Source organism: Ornithodoros turicata, chromosome 3, assembly GCF_037126465.1.
Source record: "Ornithodoros turicata isolate Travis chromosome 3, ASM3712646v1, whole genome shotgun sequence".
NCBI classification, from domain to species: Eukaryota; Metazoa; Arthropoda; class Arachnida; order Ixodida; family Argasidae; genus Ornithodoros; species Ornithodoros turicata.
The window spans coordinates 61423420-61444918 of record NC_088203.1 but is presented as its reverse complement, the minus strand read 5'-3'; the positions used below and the strand labels follow the sequence as shown (position 1 = coordinate 61444918).

The 21499-nt window shown below is 44.6% G+C and overlaps 1 protein-coding gene across 3 annotated transcripts in view; it reads left to right on the top strand.

Moving 5' to 3' along the window:
* Window positions 1-21499, top strand: part of LOC135388521 (E3 ubiquitin-protein ligase UBR5-like) — a 272129-nt gene that overhangs the window by 213998 nt on the left and 36632 nt on the right. For all 3 annotated transcript variants that reach the window (XM_064618109.1, XM_064618108.1, XM_064618107.1), the window contains 3 exons: window positions 6247-6484; window positions 9187-9460; window positions 17113-17342. In XM_064618109.1, coding sequence (XP_064474179.1) covers window positions 6247-6484; window positions 9187-9460; window positions 17113-17342 — 742 coding nt within the window. The remainder of the gene's footprint in view (window positions 1-6246; window positions 6485-9186; window positions 9461-17112; window positions 17343-21499) is intronic.

The window sequence follows — 21499 nt, the reverse complement described above, 5'->3', positions numbered from 1 at the left end:
AGCTGTCAGACATTAACGTTTTCCCAGAACGGCAGCGCACGAAGAGAATGGGGACACTGGGAGGCTGACCTTTTGGTCATTCTACCCTTAATCAGCCCCTTTCACAGGGTCGCGTCTTCCTTGTTTTCGCCCGGAACCGTGTCAGTTCTTGCTTTGGCAACACGCGAAGCAAGTTCTGTTGAGCTTAGGTGCACCGGTCGATGTTAAGAAATTGCTTTTTGAAAGCAGGCTTTGTTCTGCCAAAGGGAGACGTCGATGATGACGCTTAAACTGTTGACGACGGTCCCTTTGGCAATCGGCCATATTATTGAACGTAGTCTGCGATGCTACGTTACAAAACTACATTGGCGTTGACAACGGCATGTTGGTCACAGAGCCCGTGATGGACAACACAATTGTACGTGACGTTCAAGTGGGCGTGGCGAACAGTAGCGAAGCTTCATACGAGGATGACGTCACTTTGTCTTCGCTACCTGTGCAGCGGAACTCTGTGCTGTAGACACACTTAAGGGGGTATGTTGCAATTAAAGCTAACTTCCTTATTTATAGTTAAAAGACTTAACCACATCTGGTGTGCTTATGTATTTCAGCATCAGTATCTCAATGCAACAATCAGTTTCTGCATCTCTCTTTCACTTATTGAGTTAGAGGCATAAGCATAATATTAGTGCTGTGCGAATATTCGAAATTTCGAATACGATTCGAATAGTTTACTCTATTCGAAAGTATTCGCGCCGAATTTCATCTATTCGAAAGTTTCGAATATTTTTCTAATAGTTCTCTGTCAAAATTAGTGCCATTGTGCAGCTATGGTCACGCGGTTTCTCGACTGCGTTATTGGTAAGGCGCAAAGCTCTACCAGCCTCATTGGCATCGCCATTCGTCCTGGCTATCATCATCATCACGCCGTGATCCATCTTTACGCGGTTTCGATTCGCAGTGTCGGCCCGTACAACTGGTAGTAGCAGCGTAGTAGTTTCGCGTGTCCGTGGCGAAAGCCTTGCTGCCTTTCGTGATTTCACGACCGTTCCGTTGTTCATGCAAGAGCAGGAGGCGTCGGGTGAGCCATTGGCAAAAAGGAGGAGTGCCATATGGAAATATTTTGACTATTCCAAGACAGCTGGAACTTGTAAGACGTGCAACGTCCGGTCTTGTAAACCATTTAAAGCGGTACAAATCAACCTTCAAGGCTTATGAGAAGGAGATCGAAGAGTGCAAGCACACAACTCAGCGAAAAATAACTGAAACTATGAAGACCAAAGATCGACTGCCGGCGCGAAGAAAGGAAGCACTAGACGGTAAGATTGCGCGAATGATTGCAATCGACCTACAGCCGTTCAGACTTGTGGAAGATCAGGGCTTCCGTGAACTAATGAATGAAGCAGTCCCAGAATACGTACTGTCTTCGAGAACAACCCTTTCTCGGGTCGCGATACCGACACTTTACAGAGGCACCAGGAAGAAAGTACATGAGGAGCTGCACAAAACTTTCGAAGATGGCATAGGAAGCATCTCTTTCACATCGAACATGTGGACATCACGTGCAAATGAGGTCTACATCAGCCTGACTTGCCACTTCCTGACTACTGCATTCTCCATGAAGCGCTATCATCTGAACACGTCTCACTTCCCAGGGAAGCACACTGGAAGCAGAATTGCAGCAGCTCTAGAAGCACTGGTGAAAGAATGGGACATTCCTGCTGAAACATGCACAGTGTATATCATTACAGATAATGTGCGTAACATGAAGGCTGCTATCAGGAACCTGACCTGGCATGAAAGGTCATGCATGGCACACAGCCTGCAGCTAGTGATCAGTGATGCAAAGCAAAGCACGGTAGGATTTGAAGAGATCTGCAAGAAAGCAACGTCTATAGTAGGCCACTACAAGCATAGTACACAGGCGCGGGCACGATTAGATGACTATCAAAAACAAAATAACAGTGTGCCACTGCATTTAAAGCAAGATGTGGAAACAAGATGGAGCAGCGAGTACCTAATGCTTCACCGTCTGCTTGAGCTTAGAGCAGCAATAAGTGTTGACTTTGCTTCCCATGATATGCCAATGAATGAACTCTCAAGCTTAGAGTGGAAGCAAGTGAAAGGGTATGTTGATGCCCTTGAACCCTTAGCCGAGGCTACAAGAACTGTTGAAGGTGACCTGTATCCTACCTTGTCCTCTCAGATACCTATCTTGTATTGTATTTTTGCACACCTGAAGTGTGTTGCAGAACAGGAAAAATGTGCATTTGCTCAAAACCTAATCAAAAGTCTCAAGACACGATTTCCGGATTACCAACTGGACGAGACTGCTAGCATGGCTATGTTTGTAGACCCAAGGTACAGGTCTGTTATATACAAGGAAGACCTTGCAATGGAGATGTGGTTACGGAACTTGGTAATGAGCGAGCTGGGAAATTTGAAGGGGCCCACTTCAACACTACTGTCCCAAAGCCAAGGCCCTCCAGTGAAGAGCACATCTTTCTGGCACAGCTTTGACGTCCTTGTAAGACATCAAGAGGACACAGAACTTGATCCACATACTGAGGTGGCAAACTACACCAGCGAGAAGCCCCTCAACCGTGATGAGAACCCTTGTGAATGGTGATACAGGACCGGTCAGCACAGGTACCCACAACTAGCAAGAAAATATTTAGCAGTGCCAGCCACATCTGCATCAAGTGAGCGTCTGTTCTCACTGTCTGGGAACATCGTTCATTCTTGAAGAACTTCCAAGGTATATCTAAACAGGTAGCGCAACTCCCATAGGCTCCTGTGTCTTCAAAATGACGCCATGATAGAGACGGTCAGTGCCATCCATCCGTTACGTGCACTACTACGCTTGTAAATAAATGGCGTCAGAGGTGACATCAGCAGTATGAATAATAAGTAGTGCATAATTGGCTATGGCACGTTTTCGTTAGCGCACTTCGTTTGCGTTGTATTCTCTTTTCCTCACCCGTGCAACAGTACCAGACGAGGACACAGAAAAAATAAATCGTATCAGGTTTAATGAAACATATCAATACGAAATAGATATAGTTATCACATATCTTGACAACTCCAAACAGAAGGGTGATATCACCCTTCACCGTGATATCACCGTGATATCACACAAAAAGCTGATTCCTGCTAACACTCACGCTATCATGGCCGCTCGTCCCATGAAATTTTTTTTCGCGGGGCCAGCAACAGGGGATGCATTGTATTCATCAGTTCACACGTGTTAATCTTGGCCTACAGCTCCGATATGTCAACGTCACTACCTGTTTAACCCAAAAAGTATACGAACTCCGCATTACAATGCACGGACACACGGCACGGATACACAGATGCACGGATAAACACGCCCACTGTGACACATGCGCAAAGGAGCAGGATACGGAAACGTACTCGGGTGGTAGATGATTTCATATATGTGCACGAGTGGGGCAACAGAACGTTTTTTCTACATTGAAATTATAAATAACCTATTAGTACGCACACACCCCATGCCCACGTTCTAAAGTTTTTGTGTTTACGATCGTACCTCTACTGTCAACACCCAGGATCGCTCGCGTCTCATGATGGTAGCCTTGCCGATGGGTCTGATTTAGTATTTTCGCTTGTTTTCGCTACCAGTTTAGATATACCTTGGAACTTCACTCAGTCCACAACATGTCCAGCAGCTAGCTTTTCTCCATGATAATTTGTAATGCTCAAGTGCGTTCCTACCTACGTTTGTAAGTACAGAGCTCCAACATACAAGTGACTATATCCATTACTATGCTATTGTAGCTACCAGCATATAATGTATGTTGCAGTCCTCAATAAACGTGGTAGCAGACCCTGAAACTGTCTTCAGTAACACAGGGACATATTTGTACGAGTAGTTTTGCTTGTCAAAGGAAGTTTTCAAACTAGGGGTGTGCACTGCAGCACCATGCCACTTAAAGCAATTCATTCCAGCAACATAACGCGCGTTTGGATGCCTGGGATAGGGGAGTCTTTCTTTGAATATTATTCAGACAGAAAAACCGACGCCTAAGTAGTAGCAATCCACTGCTGGTCACACTTTTTACAAAAATTTGCTATTCGAAATATATTCGAACTGCCACCAGTAAATATTCGAACTCGATTCGCACATGCAAATAAATATTCGAAATGTATTCGCACTGTGTCAAAAATATTCGTATTCAATTCGCACTGGAAATTTTGCTATTCGCTCAGCTCTACATAATATCTAATGAGCCTCTTTATTGATCAATTAATTATGCTGAAATTTCATGATATCTTTATGTCAACACATTAGTAAGGGCCTGCCCTGTGCAATAAAGCTGTTAGTTTTTCCCCCATCTCATTTATTGCTAGCCAAAGTTTAAATACCCCTTGTCCGGTTTTTCTACAGATATACTGGTTGACAGAAAGGGCTCTACAAAATTTTCTGTACGAGATAAATAACTAATAGCTTTATTGCACTCCTTAATGTGTCTGGAACTCCATGCAACAGACAGGAAGCCTCTATCTTCAATCGTACAGATATGGTGAAGCTCGCCGTGATGACAATCAGATGCAAATGAAAAGCTGGAAACACCAGCTCCGAAGTTTCATTTGCTCTATTTGTCACAAATTGCTACAGCAGCTCTTCAAACCCCACCAGGACAGTAGCCTTTCTAGTCACACAGCTTTTTGAGAGCCTAATATTACGTAAAATCAATGTCATCGTGCTTTACAAACTCCCCGGAACAGCCGACGCGGCATGGAACACCGAGGAAAGCGCGCGTTTTGAACGTGGTGCGCCGCCTCCGCTAATACGAGAGCTGTGTGGGCCACATGACTCTCGGGAGCCAATCACTTTCTGAGTTTTGCTTTCATCGATCGCGCCCTGCTCTTTTATTTGCTGTTGGAGAAGTGCGAAACTACGGCCATCGGGGAGTCGGACTCTATGCCTCTTTCAAATGATACCAAGATGGCGCCGATCGGTGGGGAAGTTACCACGCAGTTGGCAAAACAGTAAGAGCCTTCTGAGCATAATTTCTATCCACTTCTTTGTGAGTGCGGGTTACATAAACAAAATACAGAAGCCGACACTGAAGATTTTTGTTTAAGTTTAATTTGTACAAGCTTTCGCGTGGAGGTCCACGCTTCCTCAGGTACCAGAGGAAGGTGGTACCGACCAGGTACCGTACCTGAGGAAGCGTGGACCTCCACGCGAAAGCTTGTACAAATTAAACTTAAACAAAACTCTTCAGTGTCGGCTTCTGTATTTTGTTTATGTGATCTACAGGACTTGACTCCCCTCTTCGTATACGCATCTGAGTGCGGGTTACAAAAATTAGTATTTAATCAATTCCTAGTCTGAATTTGACTGAAGTACTTTGTGATATGATAAATGAAGGCGCGAGGAGCACAAAAATACATACTTTGAAAAACCGACTTTTTTGACAAAATTCGACATTTTAATTGCCGCATCTCCCCTTAAGCAAACTAAATGGGGAGGTTTGCCGTTACTCGTGTGTCTGGCGACCGAATGGGGAAATACACACTTTGAAGGCTGTGCCGGATTTAAAGGGGGTATACCCTGGAGCCCCCGCCCTTGCAAAGTCGGTTTTTCATAAATGGTATTTTATTAAAATCCTCGTGGTAATCAAAGACATTCCGTCAAAATTTACATATACAGTTCAATATTTGGGCTACTGTGAAATAAAAGCAAGCAAGATCGCAAAAAACAGTCCTCAAACTGTGGCAAGTATCCACAGGGTGAATTTAGCAAAGGTTACCCATTTCGGTCACGCAGTAAAAATAGAAGACAATGTCTCTGGCTCCTCAAACTTTGCAGACGAATAGCCATTTGCCTGAGGTTTCATTGATATTTTTTTCAACTGCTATCATTTTGTAGAAGAAAAAGTTAGAAACCAAGCAAATTCTCACCCCATGCATTTCCTATGGCCTATACCCATGCCTATACCCATGCCTATATCACCCGAAAACCGCCATGTATTCCTCTGTGTGCTTTATGCTCACGTTGCCATGTATAGGTGGTGCTGCTTCCAGGCCCTCAAGTTTCGCTTTGTCTGCAGGCTATGTCACCCATACATGGCAATGTGAACATGAAGCAGACAGAAGAAAACATGGCCGTTTTCAGGTGGTATAGGCATGGGAATGGTTATGGCGGCCAATCATTGTGGGGTGGAACAAGTTGCAGTTATCATTGTGAACTCTTGTTTTGCTGTTACTTAAAGTTATTTATGACTTTCTGCCTCGCAGGAGTAGCACTGGAGGAGTCCCGCAAAACCAGCAGCAGGTAGGGGTATCCCATGAGGTACTACTCAGCCGCTGGCAACTGACTTTGGAGCTCTTTGGGCGTGTGTTTGTGGATGATGTTGGCGCTGAGCCAGGTTCTGTCATCTCAGAACTTGGAGGATTTCCCATAAAGGAAGTGCGCTTCCGCAGAGACATGGAAAAGTTGAGGAACTCGCAACAGAGAGACCTTACTTTGCCAAAGGTACACTGCCAGCATGTTCTCACCTGTCCCATTTAATGCCTGTGGTTTATACTGTAATAGAATACAATATAAAAAAAATGTTTTAAATTACTGTAATCGAACAGTGAACAAACCAGGCAATGACACCAAAGTGAAGGAAATGATTACAAGCTCTTTATTTCCTCATGACTTGCGGTCAGAGAAGTCTTTCTTGTTTTCTTCCTATCCTATAAGGGTCATTCCGTGCCAAACGTCCCAGAGGTGACGCTTGGCCCTAGTAGATTTTGTTATAAAAATTCATACGAATGTATTACTTGGAGAAAACCACTAAAACAAAGGTTTTAGCTGCCATCGCAAAATAGTTGTCCCTAAGTATCTGTTTAAAGTTACGGGGTTAGCCTCTGACCACCCCTGCAGTAGGTATACGCATGGCGCCGCCAAAATTATGGAGATATCGCAACTGTTTTCATGCCGTGGTAAGGAAGAACTGTTCGTCTACCTATCTGATGATCGCAAATATTCTGGCTACTTGCATTATGTATCCTAAAGGGGGTTGCGAAAAATGATTCGAGAAGAAAAGGTTCGCATTTTTTCCGGGTGTCATCGCTAGAAGCAGAGAGACAAAACTATTTTTAACTTTGAGATACGAATGGGTACTACAAGCCAAAATAGTATCGTTGATGTGTTAAACACAATAACGGGAGAAAAGATTACGCGAAGATGCGACTCTGGCGAAAATACGGCACCTTTAGCCGTAAATAACAAAAATGGTGGAGCGTGGAAAGAAGTACAGTGAGAGCTGGAAGAAAGTATCATGCCCAAGGAACACAAGGAGTAAGTTTTAAAAAAGTATATTTTTTTATAGCAGAGAAAATAATTTGTGAAGTTCGGGTACAGCGCAGGTAGCGCGCACAGCCATCACTATACGATCTCATGCCCTCCACGGCACCACATCGAAGGTGCAAAATGGGGCGCACCTTCTGACTTGGTTGCCTTGACCTTATGGACCTGGTTTCACTTACAATGTTCCTGAGTCTTGACACTTCTTTGCAACTTTCCCCGGTATAGTACCCTGGGACTGCACGAGAGAAACGGCAAAACGCCTAGCAGCAAAAGCAAGCTTGGTCCTTCAAATAGTTGATTCTGCGCTTGGGCCCACCGGAGTCTCGAAAGTGTAAAAACAGTTTGGGTTTTGCAACAGTTCGTAAGTGAGACTGGACAATTTCTTGAAGAGAAGGTACCAAAGTGCAGTGTCCGTGGCTGGCACCTGCCACTGTTTTGAACCAGTGAGCCCATTGGAGGCTTATGTGTTTGTGTCGTTCATGTTAGTAGCCTCCCTCAGCTAATTCTCGTTGTTTACGTCGTACTATACACAAGATGTCGCCCGTTGGAGGCTTACGTGTGTGTGTCGTTCATGCTTGTAAACTGCCTCGGTTAATTCTCGTTGTTTACGTCGTACACAAGCAAATACACTCTCAGCGCTGCACTTACGTAGAAGAAAGCAGTCTTTTCCGACAGTTTTTCCGAGTGGATGAACCAATCACATTATACTGCCTGCTCATAGCAGGCGACACCGCCCCTGACCTGGGGCCCGATGCTGAATTGAAGATACCGTTTGTTATTGTTATTATTTGGAGTCGGCGCGCTCCAAATGCCACATGGCGGCACGTTAAAACTGTTCCGCTAGGCTGTGATTTCTCAGAAACGACACGACTGCTCATCATGCGAGAGCTCGTGATGAATCTCAACGAATCCCATACATGCACTTATTGCGCAGTACGGAATAACTAATAGTTGAGCATCGCGCCCCTTGTGCACCTTCCATGGGCTGCCGCCGAGAGCATGAGAGCATTGTTATGGTAGCATGTGCTGTCTGCGAAGGACCCCAAATTTCAAAAACTATTTTCTCCGTTACAAAAAAATATATTAATTTGAAGCTTGCTCCTCGTGTTCTTTGGACATGATACCAGCTTTCACTGTACTTCTTTCTGCGCTGCACCATTTTTGTTATTTCAGGTTAAAGTTGCCGTATTTTTGCCAAAGTTGCATCTTCGCGTAGGTTTTTCTCCTAATATTGTGTTTAGCCTTTCAACAAAACTTTTTTGGCTTGTAGTACCCATACTTATCTCAACGTTAAAAATAGTTTTATCTCTTTACTTCTAGTGATGTAGTTGAGAAAAAATGCAAAACTTTGCTTCTCGTAACATTTTTTGCACCCACTTTAGGATACATATGGCGAGTAACCAGAATATTTGCGACCCTCAGATAGGTACACGGACACTTCTTCCTTACCACGGCATGAAACCAGTTGCGATATCTCTATAATTTTGACAGCGCTATGCGTAGACTGCACGAGTGGTCAGAGGCTAACCCCACAACTTTAAACAGACACTTAGGGACAACTATTTTGCGATGGCAGCGAAAGCATTTGTTTTAGTGGTTTTCCCCCAAGCAATGAATCCGTATGAATTTTTATAACAAAATTGATGAGGGTCGAGTGTCACCTCTGGGACGTTTGGCATGGAATGACCCATAAGGTCGCAAAGTGAAGCTTTTGTAAGACATGAAATTGAGTGAATGATACTGTAGCTGTTTTTGCGTGTTGTCTGTTGTCTCTGTGTTTTTGCTCACGCACCAGCCTTTTCACTGTGGAGTTCCTCCACGAACTTGCCTGCATCTATGCAATTTTATCTGTAATATTAATGGTAAGTTTGCATGTGCAGATGGAACGGGACCGTAATGCCCTGCTACAGCAGACCTTCAAGGAACTCAACAGTCAGTACAGCAGCTACAGCAGACGCAGCCTTGGTGGTGGTACACCTCCTCTGGCCATCAACAGGGTCAAGGTCACCTTCAAAGATGAACCGGGAGAGGGCTCGGGTGTAGCTCGCTCGTTTTATGCCGCAATTGCAGAAGCTGTGCTTTCGCCAGAGAAGCTGCCAAGCCTGGAAGGGTGCCAGGCTACAGCCACTGGCAACCACCGCTCCTTACAATACAGTAAGCACTGCCCTTCAACAAAACACCGTAGGACTTGCAACAACATTTGTGTTTACAAAGCTATTTCATAATCTGAGCTGCACATGTCACTTTAATGTAATCTGTAGAGTGCAGGTTTTTTTCTTTATAGGTTTTCGTATCTGGAAGATAAAAAAATATGCTTTTGGTCTCAGCTTGGAGCAGATTAGAAGGGTTCTATGGTGCATATAAATGCATGTTTCGCATGTTACGGCATATTTCGAATGAAAATGCATATATAGTGCATATTTTTGTATGGCCAGGTGCGACAGCGAAACCATGTAAGGTTTTCCTGGTTTCAGGAAAGCTTTAGGTCCTCTTTTGCAAAAATTCTGGTCAGAATAGAATATTTTCTGTGTTTCGGAGGGGTGTGGCATTCAGCTCCCACCTTACAGCTCGGCAAAAGGCTTGAGCCCTCGCCTGGTGTCAGAGAACATGCGTTGCACGTGCATGGTTGATAGGTCGTCCTTAGTGTTGGAATCTGGGATATCCTAAATCCCAGGATCCCAGCTGTTTTTCACGCCCCAATATCCTGGGATTTTTTTCGAAAAAAGAATCCCAAGATTTCGGAATTTGCGGCGAATACTACAATCTCATTGCTGGCTGAGCCACGAGCCAGACCAACAATTATGAGTACAGTAGAACCCCTTTATAGTGAAGTCGTCTGGTCCATGAAAAATCTTCACTATATCAAGGTCTTCACTATATCAGTAGTTCACTTTTTTCTGGCATGTATGACCCACAGAATGCCTGTAAGCAGCAGATATTGGTTGTAATGGAATACAGTAAACCCTCGTTAACTCGAACTCGCTTATCTCGAAATATCGGTTATCTCGAAGTTTTTTTGCGTCCCGATCCTTGTCCCAATGCTTCTTATGTATTTGGGCCCTTTTAAGTCGAAGCTTTTTTTTGCCGGAGTACGGATATCTCGAAATTCCATCACTGGTAGGTCAGCGTACCTACGGCTGATGACGTGCATTCTTCGGTCCCCCAGGCTAGGTCAAGGTCAAAGCCTTTCAGTCCTAGTGACTCACGCGCCGCTAGCTGTGGCAGGCAGACCGCACTCCCCTTTCCACCCAACGTCAATCCTCCTCCTCCTCCTCTGCATTCGTCCGAGCGTCTCGTGTCTCGTTTCGTTTCGTTCTTCGCGGCGTGATGGCTGAACAACGCACGTGGAAGTTCCTGACTTTGGAGCGGAAGGTGGCACTTATCAAAGGCCTGGCAGCAAGTTCATGAAGCCATTATCGTGAACTGTTTCGTTCATGCGGGTTTGTGGTCTTCCACCGCCGTACCGGAGCCAGCAGACTAGTTCAGTGACTGTGATGAACTGTGCAACGACGTGATACGCCTCGCATGTTGTGGGGAGAGTGACTTAGAGGATTTGATCTTCAAGCACTATGCGCTTTACGATGGCGATGTTCCAGTAGCGGAGAACTGAGTGATACTGGAATGGTCGAGAGTGCCCACGGTAGTGACGTGCCGGGAGGAGCGTCTCATGCGTTGCATTGAAGATTCTTTCTTGTTCCCAGACGCGAATGCTAAGCAGTTGCTATTACGGAGTTATTCTGTCTAAGATGATGTTAAAAAATAAATGGCTGCGGAATTGTTCAGGAGCCCTATTACTGTAGGAACGCTTTTTTTTTTACGTTTCATAACATATTGCATTGTGGTAACATCGTGGCAACGTAATTTTCGTTGTTCGCTTAACTCGAAACTCCGCTTATCTTGAAATTTTTCCCGGTTTTTACGACTTCGAGTTATCGGGGGTTTACTGTACACACACTTTATTTACTTGAAAACATATGATAGCAAGTACATTTGGAACTGGTGCTACCTGAAGTGGTGCACTAAGGTGGTGCAGTAACACATGGCAGTTCATTGCGCGAGCTTGACCAAACCACTTGAACAGCGCCGTATCAATGTCCTCGTAAGGGGATGCCCTCATTCTTTGTCTCTTTGCACTGCACCCACCTGCAACAGCGTCTTCGACAGTTGCCCGCTTCTTGACTATGCCGGACCCTGCCGCTTCTGAAACTCCAAACTTCTTCGCCTTATCCTTGCGCTTCAGTGTTCCGGCGTCCACGTCGTGAAGCAGCTGCTGTCTTTCGATGACAGTGAGCACCTTTCTCTTCGACATGCATTGCATTGCCACGCTTACGAAGCTCAAAATGCACCGCAATGCACGGTGCTTTTGACAACACCAAACAAAACAAAATGGCCAGCCTGGCTGGTTAGTCATGACTCATGACCACGCCTTTCATCCTACGTCATTGATCTCCGCCCAACTTCCGGAACATGGAGGCGCTATGTGAGTTCCGTTTTCGACCGCGATGGCAGAACAAGTCATCTTTTCGGGGAAATCTCGAAGTTTCGGCCGACTTTTCTTCACTACATCCGGTTCTCGCCCAGAAAAGTCTTCACTTTAAAAGGATTGCAAATACATGGGCGTCTATGGGCATTAAATCGGGACCGAGATTTCCCTTCACTACATCCGTTTCTTCACTACATGCGGGTTCACTATAGCAAGGTTCTACTGTAAGGCCCTCAGTTTTCTGCTGCAGCAAATTCAAAATTCCACGGCACCGATTTGTAAATTTCGTGATTTTCCACGGCGAGCAGTCAACGGTTGCTTGAAACAGGAAACACTTTATTTTCGGATAATGTGGGAACAAAAAAATATTTTATAAAATTGCAGATTCAGAGCACTGTTGTGGCTCAACATTACATACATGCTATCTTGTGTTCTCCTGTGATGCGGTCTGTTGCCTGCAATCATTTTATACCTACTGAAAGATCCTTCAGCATCTACAATGTTTATAGGAACTTAATAGGAAGGAGTTTACAATTCGTGCCCTGGGGAAGTTACATCTCTGGGACACCCTTTTTTGTTCCTGGGTTGTAGGCATTATTTAAGAGTCTTAACTTTTTGAAGGCAACCTCCCAGACATCCAATCAAAATTCCCCACTGCCGCCGCTAATCTGCACACGGGAGGGACGCTGCCCCTTCTTTAGGTGAAGTATGCACAATAGACTTGGGCTCAAGCTAAACTAAAATTTGTCAGTGTTTGTCCTGCAGTGTGTACAATTTCGTAAAGCAGGCTTCACCTCATGCAGGGAAGCGTCAGGTGAAGCCCACTTTCCAGAGGAGTCGTTCGTATTAGGCAAATAGTTGAATATCCGGAAACCCTAATATTGGGTAATCGATTCTCGAATCGAATACCTCAAGTGATTGATATTTGATTCGAATTCGAGAACTTCAAGTGATTGATATTCGATTCGAATTCGAGAACTTCAATATCCACACACCCCTAAAAATAAGGGATTTCGTGAAATTCTGACGACAATTCAAACGAAGGATTCCGCGATTAATTTCGAATTTCGCGGAAAACAGAGGACCTTAATCATGAGTTATTTAATTTCTAGCACAGGTTTTGAATGACAATTCTTTCCCCATACTCAAGCAGTCTAAAGCATGAACCGCATGGCCTGAAAAGTGTCAGAATTCTTTCTGAATCAAATTCGTGACAAAACTTTTTTTGGAGGACAGAATTCCGGGCCGAATTCAGCTCGATCTAGCCAAGCCATTTCTGCTCCGAAATTGGAACTGATGCCAACCGAAAAAGTGGCAAGCATCCAATCACTATTCAGCTGTAAGGAGAACCATAGCAACAATGATGTAGCAATCGAGTCGACTGTTGCCTTGTGTGCGACTCCTATATCTATGAATACAGGGATTACCTCATTGAGCTGGATGGTTGAAAAGGACGTGTCCCAAGGTCAGAAGTCCTCAGCCGAACTTCAGCTTGCAGTTCGGTACCATGCGGTGATGCACGGAAAAAAGTTCGGTCCCGATTTCGGTTCGGACAGTTTTCGGATCGTTTTTCATGCCAGTTCAGTTTCAGCAGTTCAGCTTGCATGCATCAGAGTGTATGCATCTTATTTCATTCGTTGTGGGGTACCGGTAAGCAACCTTTCATTGTTGACCCCTGAGTTGCATACGCCAGAGCTCCATTTTAAACTCAAAGGGATAGTTCCTAATGAAACTGGGAAAAACTTGCTGGACGTGTGCAGTACATAAAGTTCGAAATACACTACAGTCTGCAGCAAAAATATAATGAGTCAATGCTTGGAGAGCAAACTATCCCTTTAAGGGGCAGCGGCAGTGGCGAGCTGCCTTTATAGTGATGCACACGGGAACAAAAGGACAAAAGGAGGAAGAAAAAAAACAAGTGTTTTCAATAGAGCTGTGCAAATACAGTCGCCGTCCGATTTTTCGCACAAGAGTCCGAATAATTTATGTAATGGAGCAGTTGCGTATACGAAGAGGGGAGTCAAGTCCTGTAGATCACATAAACAAAATACAGAAGCCGACACTGAAGATTTTTGTTTAAGTTTAATTTGTACAAGCTTTCACGTGGAGGTCCACGCTTCCTCAGGTACCTGAGGAAGCGTGGACCTCCACGCGAAAGCTTGTACAAATTAATGGAGCAGTCCGAAAAAACGAATTTCGCTTCAAAATAAACTTTACCAAGTACTAGTAGGCTGGAAAAATTTGTCGATGCTTTCGTAACGCGCTTCCAGCTTTGCTTGATAACATCAGGTTCTATTTCCCGAAGCGACATTTCGTCACTGTAGAGTGATCAAGTCGGCTTCACCTAAAGCTTGCGTGCTTTAGGTGAAGCTCACTTTACAGCGCTGTCGCGCGGCTCGCCTGCGGACAGAGCGTGCTGGGCCTTTTGAATCAAGCTGTTGCCCAAAAACGAAGACGCAAAAGCGTTACGACAGATCTCTTCTACTCAGAGGAATGGGAACTGAACAATCATAGCTTATTTCTTTGCCTCAATATTTTAGTTGGTTGATTTCTTTTGATAGGAATTTCGGATGATACCATTATTTTCCGTTACCCCAATTCAGAAATTCGCTGATTGGGCAAACAGAGTCCAAAATAACGAGCGACGGGGCTGCACGGCGTCCGAAATTTTGGACGTTCTTATTAGAGGTGTGCAAATATTCGAGTTCTCGAATTCGAATCGAATATCAAACGCTCGAATTATTCGATTTTTCGAATATTCGAATATTCCACGAATATGAACCACACAACTCGAAAGTGGGCTTCACCTGATGCTTCCGTGCATGAGGTGAAGCCTGCTTTACGAAATTGCCTTTGCTGCAGGATCAACACAGGCCGGACGGTGTTTAGTTGAAGATAACGTTATCCAAAGTTAGTTTTGTAGACATCGTCTGTGGAAGGGGTGTCGCCCCTTGTAGACATCGTCTGTGGAAGGGGTGTCGCCCCTTGTAGACATCGTCTGTGGAAGGGGTGTCGCCCCTCCCACATGCAGTTTAGCGGTGCTGACAGGGGAGTTTGATTTGATGTCCGTGAGGTTCCCTTCAAAACTCTTGAATAATGACTATAGCCCACAAACAAGACGGGTGTCTTAAAGATGTCCCTTACGTCTAAAATTTCAGCAGCGCAACTTCCTCGGGTGAGAGCAAAGAAACTAAAGGGTGTTCATGGCAAAGCTGAGGCAGGATGCCAATAGACGAGTTCAGAAAATCCCAGTGCTCTTTGCACACGCATTGCATCCTAGGCGCTTGCTGAGCGGCGGAACCAAGAATAATCCTTCACATTTCGCTTTCGCTGACCTTGACACGTTGTGGACAATGGACCGGTAAAGGAGAAATTGGAACAGTTTGGAGGTCACCCGTTTCTTTCGTATTAGTAGACTCCCACAGTTCAAAGCGGCGCTAAGCACTCTGGGATTTTCTGAGCTCGTCTATTCTTTTGTTTCACAAATGGCCTGTGGTTGTCTGAAATAATTACAGCCTCATCCATATAACATGCTACTGCCTGACATAAAATTTTGAAATGAAGGTAACCACTCCAGCAAGTGTAGGCTCACCTGACATGCAGGAAGCACTCTCATGTAAAATTAAAGAGTAGGGGCTTTTAGCAGAAGAGTCGCATGTCTCCCTTGTGACAGTTAATGCCAGAAAAATTACACTAAAGCCATGGGCTACAAAATGGAAACTTTTAGTGTGAAATTTGCACGAATATCCGATGTTCGATTCGGTATTCTGAATTTTTCCCCCCTATTCGATTCGATATTCTATTAGACTTAGAATATTTGGATTCGCACACCCCTAGTTCTTATACATCAACTCTATGGGACCCGCGGCCGTTCCGCGAACCAGTCCGAATAATCGAGCATATCCGAAAAATCGGTCGATGACTGTACTGAAAATTTCGAATATGAATTGAATATCTGATGCTATTCGCAACCTATTTTCAGTATTCGAAGTTTTCGAATATGAATCGAATACCTGATGCTATTCACAACCTATTTTCAGGGGGGGGGGTGTAACATTGGGTAGACGAGCGAACCTATATTCAGTATTCAAAATTTTCGAATATTTTTCAAATAGTACTGCAGTAAGGTTTTGCTGTCACCATTCTGCAGGTGGGCTTTGCCTCATCACATCCAAGAGTTAGGTGAAGCCCACTCCACATTACTGCCCTTCTTTTGGTGCTGTACTCTGCAAGTCGGCTTCACATCATTTCACTTGAGTGTTAGGTGAAGCCCGCTTTACATTATTTACACATATTCTGTCAAAATACAGAAACCGACACTGAAGATTTTTGTTTAAGTTTAATTTGTACAAGCTTTCGCAAGCTTTTGCGGAAGCTTGTACAAATTAAACTTAAACAAAAATCTTCAGTGTCGGTTTCTGTATTTTGTTTATGTGATCTACAGGACTTGACTCCCCTCTTCGTATACGCTTCTGGCACATATTCTGTCACTGAAGTCTACAATTTCTGTGAGCTCATGGTCAGCACTGTACTCTGGGCACTGCATGTTCCAGTAAATGTACTCCTAACTTTCAGAGTTATGTTCAGTAACACACGGAAATATGTGCAGTTTCTAAAAAAGTATAGGGAATTCACAATGTGAACATAGAAATGCATGGTGACCACATGACATGTGACAACATAGAAATGCAACTGCATGGAACATGTTGACTGCATGTTGACCGCAACATGTTGACTCAATGCAGTTCGTCCCACTAATGCTGTCTACCATACACAACACAGAGGGACCCTTCTCTCACAATATGTTATGCTCGGTGAAAAAGCTCACAAATTTGGAGCAGAACATCATTGAATGAGCACAACACCACAAAATGTTTCACCATGAGGTATTCGAAATTATTCAAATCGGGCCTTTTCTGATTATTCGAATTCGATTTGCAGTCTGAAGAAATTATTCGGATTTGATTCGCAGTGCAGATGAAGTATTGGTAAACTATTCGCAATAGAAATTTGCTATTCGCACAGCCCTACTTATTTCAAAGTGAAAATTGTGCCTCTACCAATGGCAACAAGCAGACGCATTTGTAGTTGTTGTCGTTTTCCACGAAAAGCTTTTCTGCATCGTACCGGGAGTTATCGACGCTTATGTACAGCGCGCACCCTTGTTGTCTGGTTCTGACATGTTGTATGTCACTGCCAAAGGTATCAAGCTGTGTGTCACTGTCAAGTTTGTGTGTCTGCTCAAGTCTTTGAAAACTCTAGTATGGCAACGAGATTCTTTCAGCAGCGTAAATTGTACTCATGTGTTATACCCCAATTCTAGATCTTATTCAACGTCTGCGGTCACGTGACAAAGAGCGTAGAGGAGGCGCTCCTTCCAAGTCCTCTACATCGTCCTCTGCTAACAGCAGCGGAGGCTTGCGCTATGATGCACCTCCTTTTGTGATGCCAGGCGAAGCTGGAGGAAGCAGCCAGGCATCTAATGACCACTTGAGCCCACACAGGCAGCAACTAGGGCAGCGACTCTACCCTCGTGTTCACGTACTTAGACCTGTAAGTATCAGCAGATTTAAAATCTTACTTGCACACACAATAGGCCAATACAACAATATGAAATTAACATGACTTCTGTCATATTTAACAGATACTTTAACGGGTGATTTTTGATTAACTGAAAGCTTATCGGAATGACTGCTGTATGTACAAACAGTAAAATGAATGCACCGAATTGAACATGGCCCCATCTACAGTTGCCGTCCGATTTTTCGGACATGCTCGATTATTCGCACGCGTTCGCGGAACGGCCATGGGCCCCATAGAGTTAATGTACAACAACGTCCAAAATTTCGGATGCCGTACAGCTCCGTTGCTCGATATTTCGGACACTGCTTGCCCAGCCTGAGAGCGTCCTGAGCAGTCGCCACCTCACCACATGCGCATGATGCAATGCGAAGGTCAAGGAAACCCAATATAAAAATTGAGGCAAGGAAATAGGCAGTTTCTGTTTATTTTACTAATACTCTGAGTGAAGGAGTCCTGTCCTGGCACTTCGTGAAGCCGAGCACATGCTGTCCACCCGCAGAGTAAAGTGAGCTTCACCTAAGACATGCAGGTGAGACGCCTAATGTTGACAGAAATTGTCCTGATATGTTCCCTCCACGTGTTCAGGATATCGACGACTTGCCGTCTCCCAGCGTATCCGTCAAACTCCGAATTAATGAAGGTAACCGCGGTGCTTTCGCCCGTATGCAATATCGCTTCGGGAAGTAACAGCTGTAGAATGTAGATGTAGATGGAAGTAGAAGCAGATGTTATCAGGCAGAGATGGAAGCCTGCCCATTAAGAAAGCATCAACAACTTTTTCCGGCCTATTAGTACTTAATAAAGTTGTCTTTTGAAGCGAAATCCGTTTTTTCGGACTGCTTGATTATTCAGACTTTTGCGCGATCCCCGCCGAGTCCAAAAAATCGGACGTCAACTGTATATCAAAGCAAACCAACCCACCAGCTTAAGCCTTCGACGTGCTTTTGGAATGGAATGAGAGTGCTTTCTCGTACTGTACAGTCCGTGGCAGGTACATACATGTTATCTGCACTAAAGTCTAACTCCTTGGAGGTCATTCAGCATAGACAAGCTGATGTTCAGTAATGTGTGCCACCTACTTTCTGAAAACAGCACCAGGCTTTATCTGATGCTTAGCTACAACTAAGGCCCTTCTTTTTCTGCTGCGGCAAATCCTGAATTCCGCAGCAGGGAACTATGAATTCTGCAATTTTCCGCGGTAAAAGGCAAATTGCCCTAGTTCAGACAGAAAATACTCTCTGTTAGCTCTTAGTGTGGAGGAACACGGTTACAACTCCAAAAACTGTTGTGACTTAGCATAACAATTTGCACTGTACTTTCTTCTGAGAAGGAGTGACGTTTGTCACTGACTATCAAATTGTACTTGCTAAGTGACCTCTCTGCATGTACAGAGTTTACTGTCACACAGAGGTACCTGACAGCTATGTACACCAAAGCAGGGGTCAGCGTTTGCATTCCACTCCAGAATCCCAATATGTTAGAGGGTTGTTCCAGCACACAAATGGGGCCATAACACGGCCTGGTGGCCTTATCCGGTTGGCACATCTATGCTGCAACGCAAGCCGACCCGGCACGAGCAAAGTCCATTCATGTCGCGCATAAACTGAGTTAACCACGCGGTTTCTGCAAAATTCTGCGCAAAACCTCATATTCCGCGGCAGACTGACACTTCCGCAAAGTTTTGCAGAATCGCGGAATCGCAGAAAAGGAAGGGCCTTAGCTACAACAGTGCTTTCGGTTTATAGTTAAAGGAGCCGTAAACAGGTACAAAAGGTGCACATTTCTTTGTGTTATATTATTGGAACTTAGTCAGTGAAAACTCCTTGCAATTACTAACGTTCAAAAACAAAAGGCACTTGCATACGGATGAAATATTCACTGCACTCTTTCGCATTTTAGCTCCGCCCCGCGCTCTAACTTTACGTCATTTTGACGTAGCGCTTTCCCACCAATTACGATTGAGTGTTCCACGTATGATTTTATTTCAAATGCGGAATTGGACTAGATGAGCGTGAATCCTCTTCTATTCAAAATCTAAACAGTTACAGCCTCAAACTGAGAAAGAAATGCGTTTAATTTAGGTATCATACGCGCACTACGTTTTCTGGGCAGTAGCACGAAGCACACCACCTGCGCGAATGAATATCCCGGACTACAGTTCCGGAATCTTAGGCAGGTGCGCGATGGAACATCTTCGTCATCTTCGAATGGTTCCGACAACTGGGCTACCGTACTTTGATTTGATCCACGCGGCATCGCGTCACCAGCTCGTGTGGTACAGTGGATAGCGTGCTGGCCATGTCACGTCGTGACTGGGAGGAATCCTGGTTCGAATCGCGTCATGTGATAGCAGCCTAGCTGTTGACGTTTGCGCCAGCCGGAGATGCTGAAGATGTCATGTCGTTGAATTTCGGAACCACGGAGCGCAAAACGTCGTTTCACACAAACAAACTGAGCGCTCCGACTCACAGCTGATAACGAAGTATGTTTATTGGCTGGTAATTTGAAACGTCATGTGCGCAGCTGGGCCGCCCGATTGGACGGTAAAACGCTACGTAGCCATGTGACGTATGCGTTGTGGAGAGAGGCTCGCTGGTTACTCATCTTTGAAAGCAGTTATACGGGTTAATGAGCTGGCACGAGCCGAACGAAATGTATATTTGGGTATTATGAGATGCGTTCTTTCATGTGGTATCATTATTTCAGAAATGTTTGGTGGCCTGTTTACGGCCCCTTTAAGGCCCTCAGTTTTCGGGTTTTATTTTTTGTGAAAATCGGGGGGTAAATATCAGGTTGAAAACCAGGACCTGCAAAACAGGGTAAAATCGGGTGATATACTGAGAAGTGATGTATTTTCAGGTGAAAAAAAAAGATACTTTTATGTGTTGAAATTAATTAATTAATAATTGGGGGTTTCTGGTCGCGAGACAACTGAGATCATGAGCGACGCCACAGCGGTCGGTCTGTGAAGTGTTGAAATTAAGTGAAAGAATATTTATTAAGAGACTGGTAAATTCACTGTGTAACCACTAAGGCTTGCACTGGCCCCTGTTTATAAAACGAATAAGTTGCATGTTCAGTAAAGCATCATCCATCGATGAGCGTTGAGAGCTTGCTCGCGCTCGCGTTGGTATGCCTTGGATATTGTTGGCTGTTGCTGCATCCTCTTTACTACTTCGCATACACTGCTGATACAAGATACTCCCTACAAGATTTGAAAGTTGGCTTCACCTAACACTTCCGTGTATTGCGGGAGGAAGCCGCTTGAAGGAACGCCAAGCGTTGCTTAACTCTTTTTTCTTCGCTGTTTAGCGTGATTTTTCTTGATTCCTTTGCTATTTTTGGTAACAGCACAAAAAAGGGTCTCGTCAACGTCCACGGAATGCACTAACAGTACAAAAATCCAACACTGAAGTTTTCAACTTACTTATTGACACAAGCTTTCATGATGCAGACTACATTTCTTGGGGCATTGAAAAACACAGGGCGTTTTTGGTACGAAACCAGGGTATTACAGTCGCCGACCGATTTCTCCGACCCCGATTTTTCGGACATGCTCGATTATTCGGACTCGTTCACGGAACGGCCGCGGGTCCCATAGAGATGATGTATAAGAACGTCCAAAATTTCGGACGTCGTGCAGCTCCGTCGCTCGATATTTCGGACTCTGTTTGCCCAACCCGCGAATTTCTCTCATGGGGTGACGGAAAACATTGGTATCATCTGAAATTCGTATCAAAAGAAATCAACCAACTAGAATATTGAAGAAAAAAAAAAGGCAGTGATGATTGTTTATTTTCCATTCCTCTGAGTAGAAGAGGTCTGTCGTAGCGCTTTTGCGTCTTCGTTTTTGGCCAACGGCACAGCACGTGCTGTCCGCCCGCGAGTCGCGCGACAGCGCTGTAAAGCGAGCTTCACCTAAAGCACGCATGCGTTAGGTGAAGCCGACTTGCGGACTTGATGACGGCGGTGCCTCTGTCAGTGTACTTACAGTGACGAAATGTCGCTTCGGGAAATAGAAGCTGATGTTATCAGGCAGAGCTGGAAGCTTGTTAGGAAAGCATCGACAAATTTTTCCAGCCTACTAGGGCTTAGTAAAGTTTAGTTTGAGGCAAAATTCGTTTTTT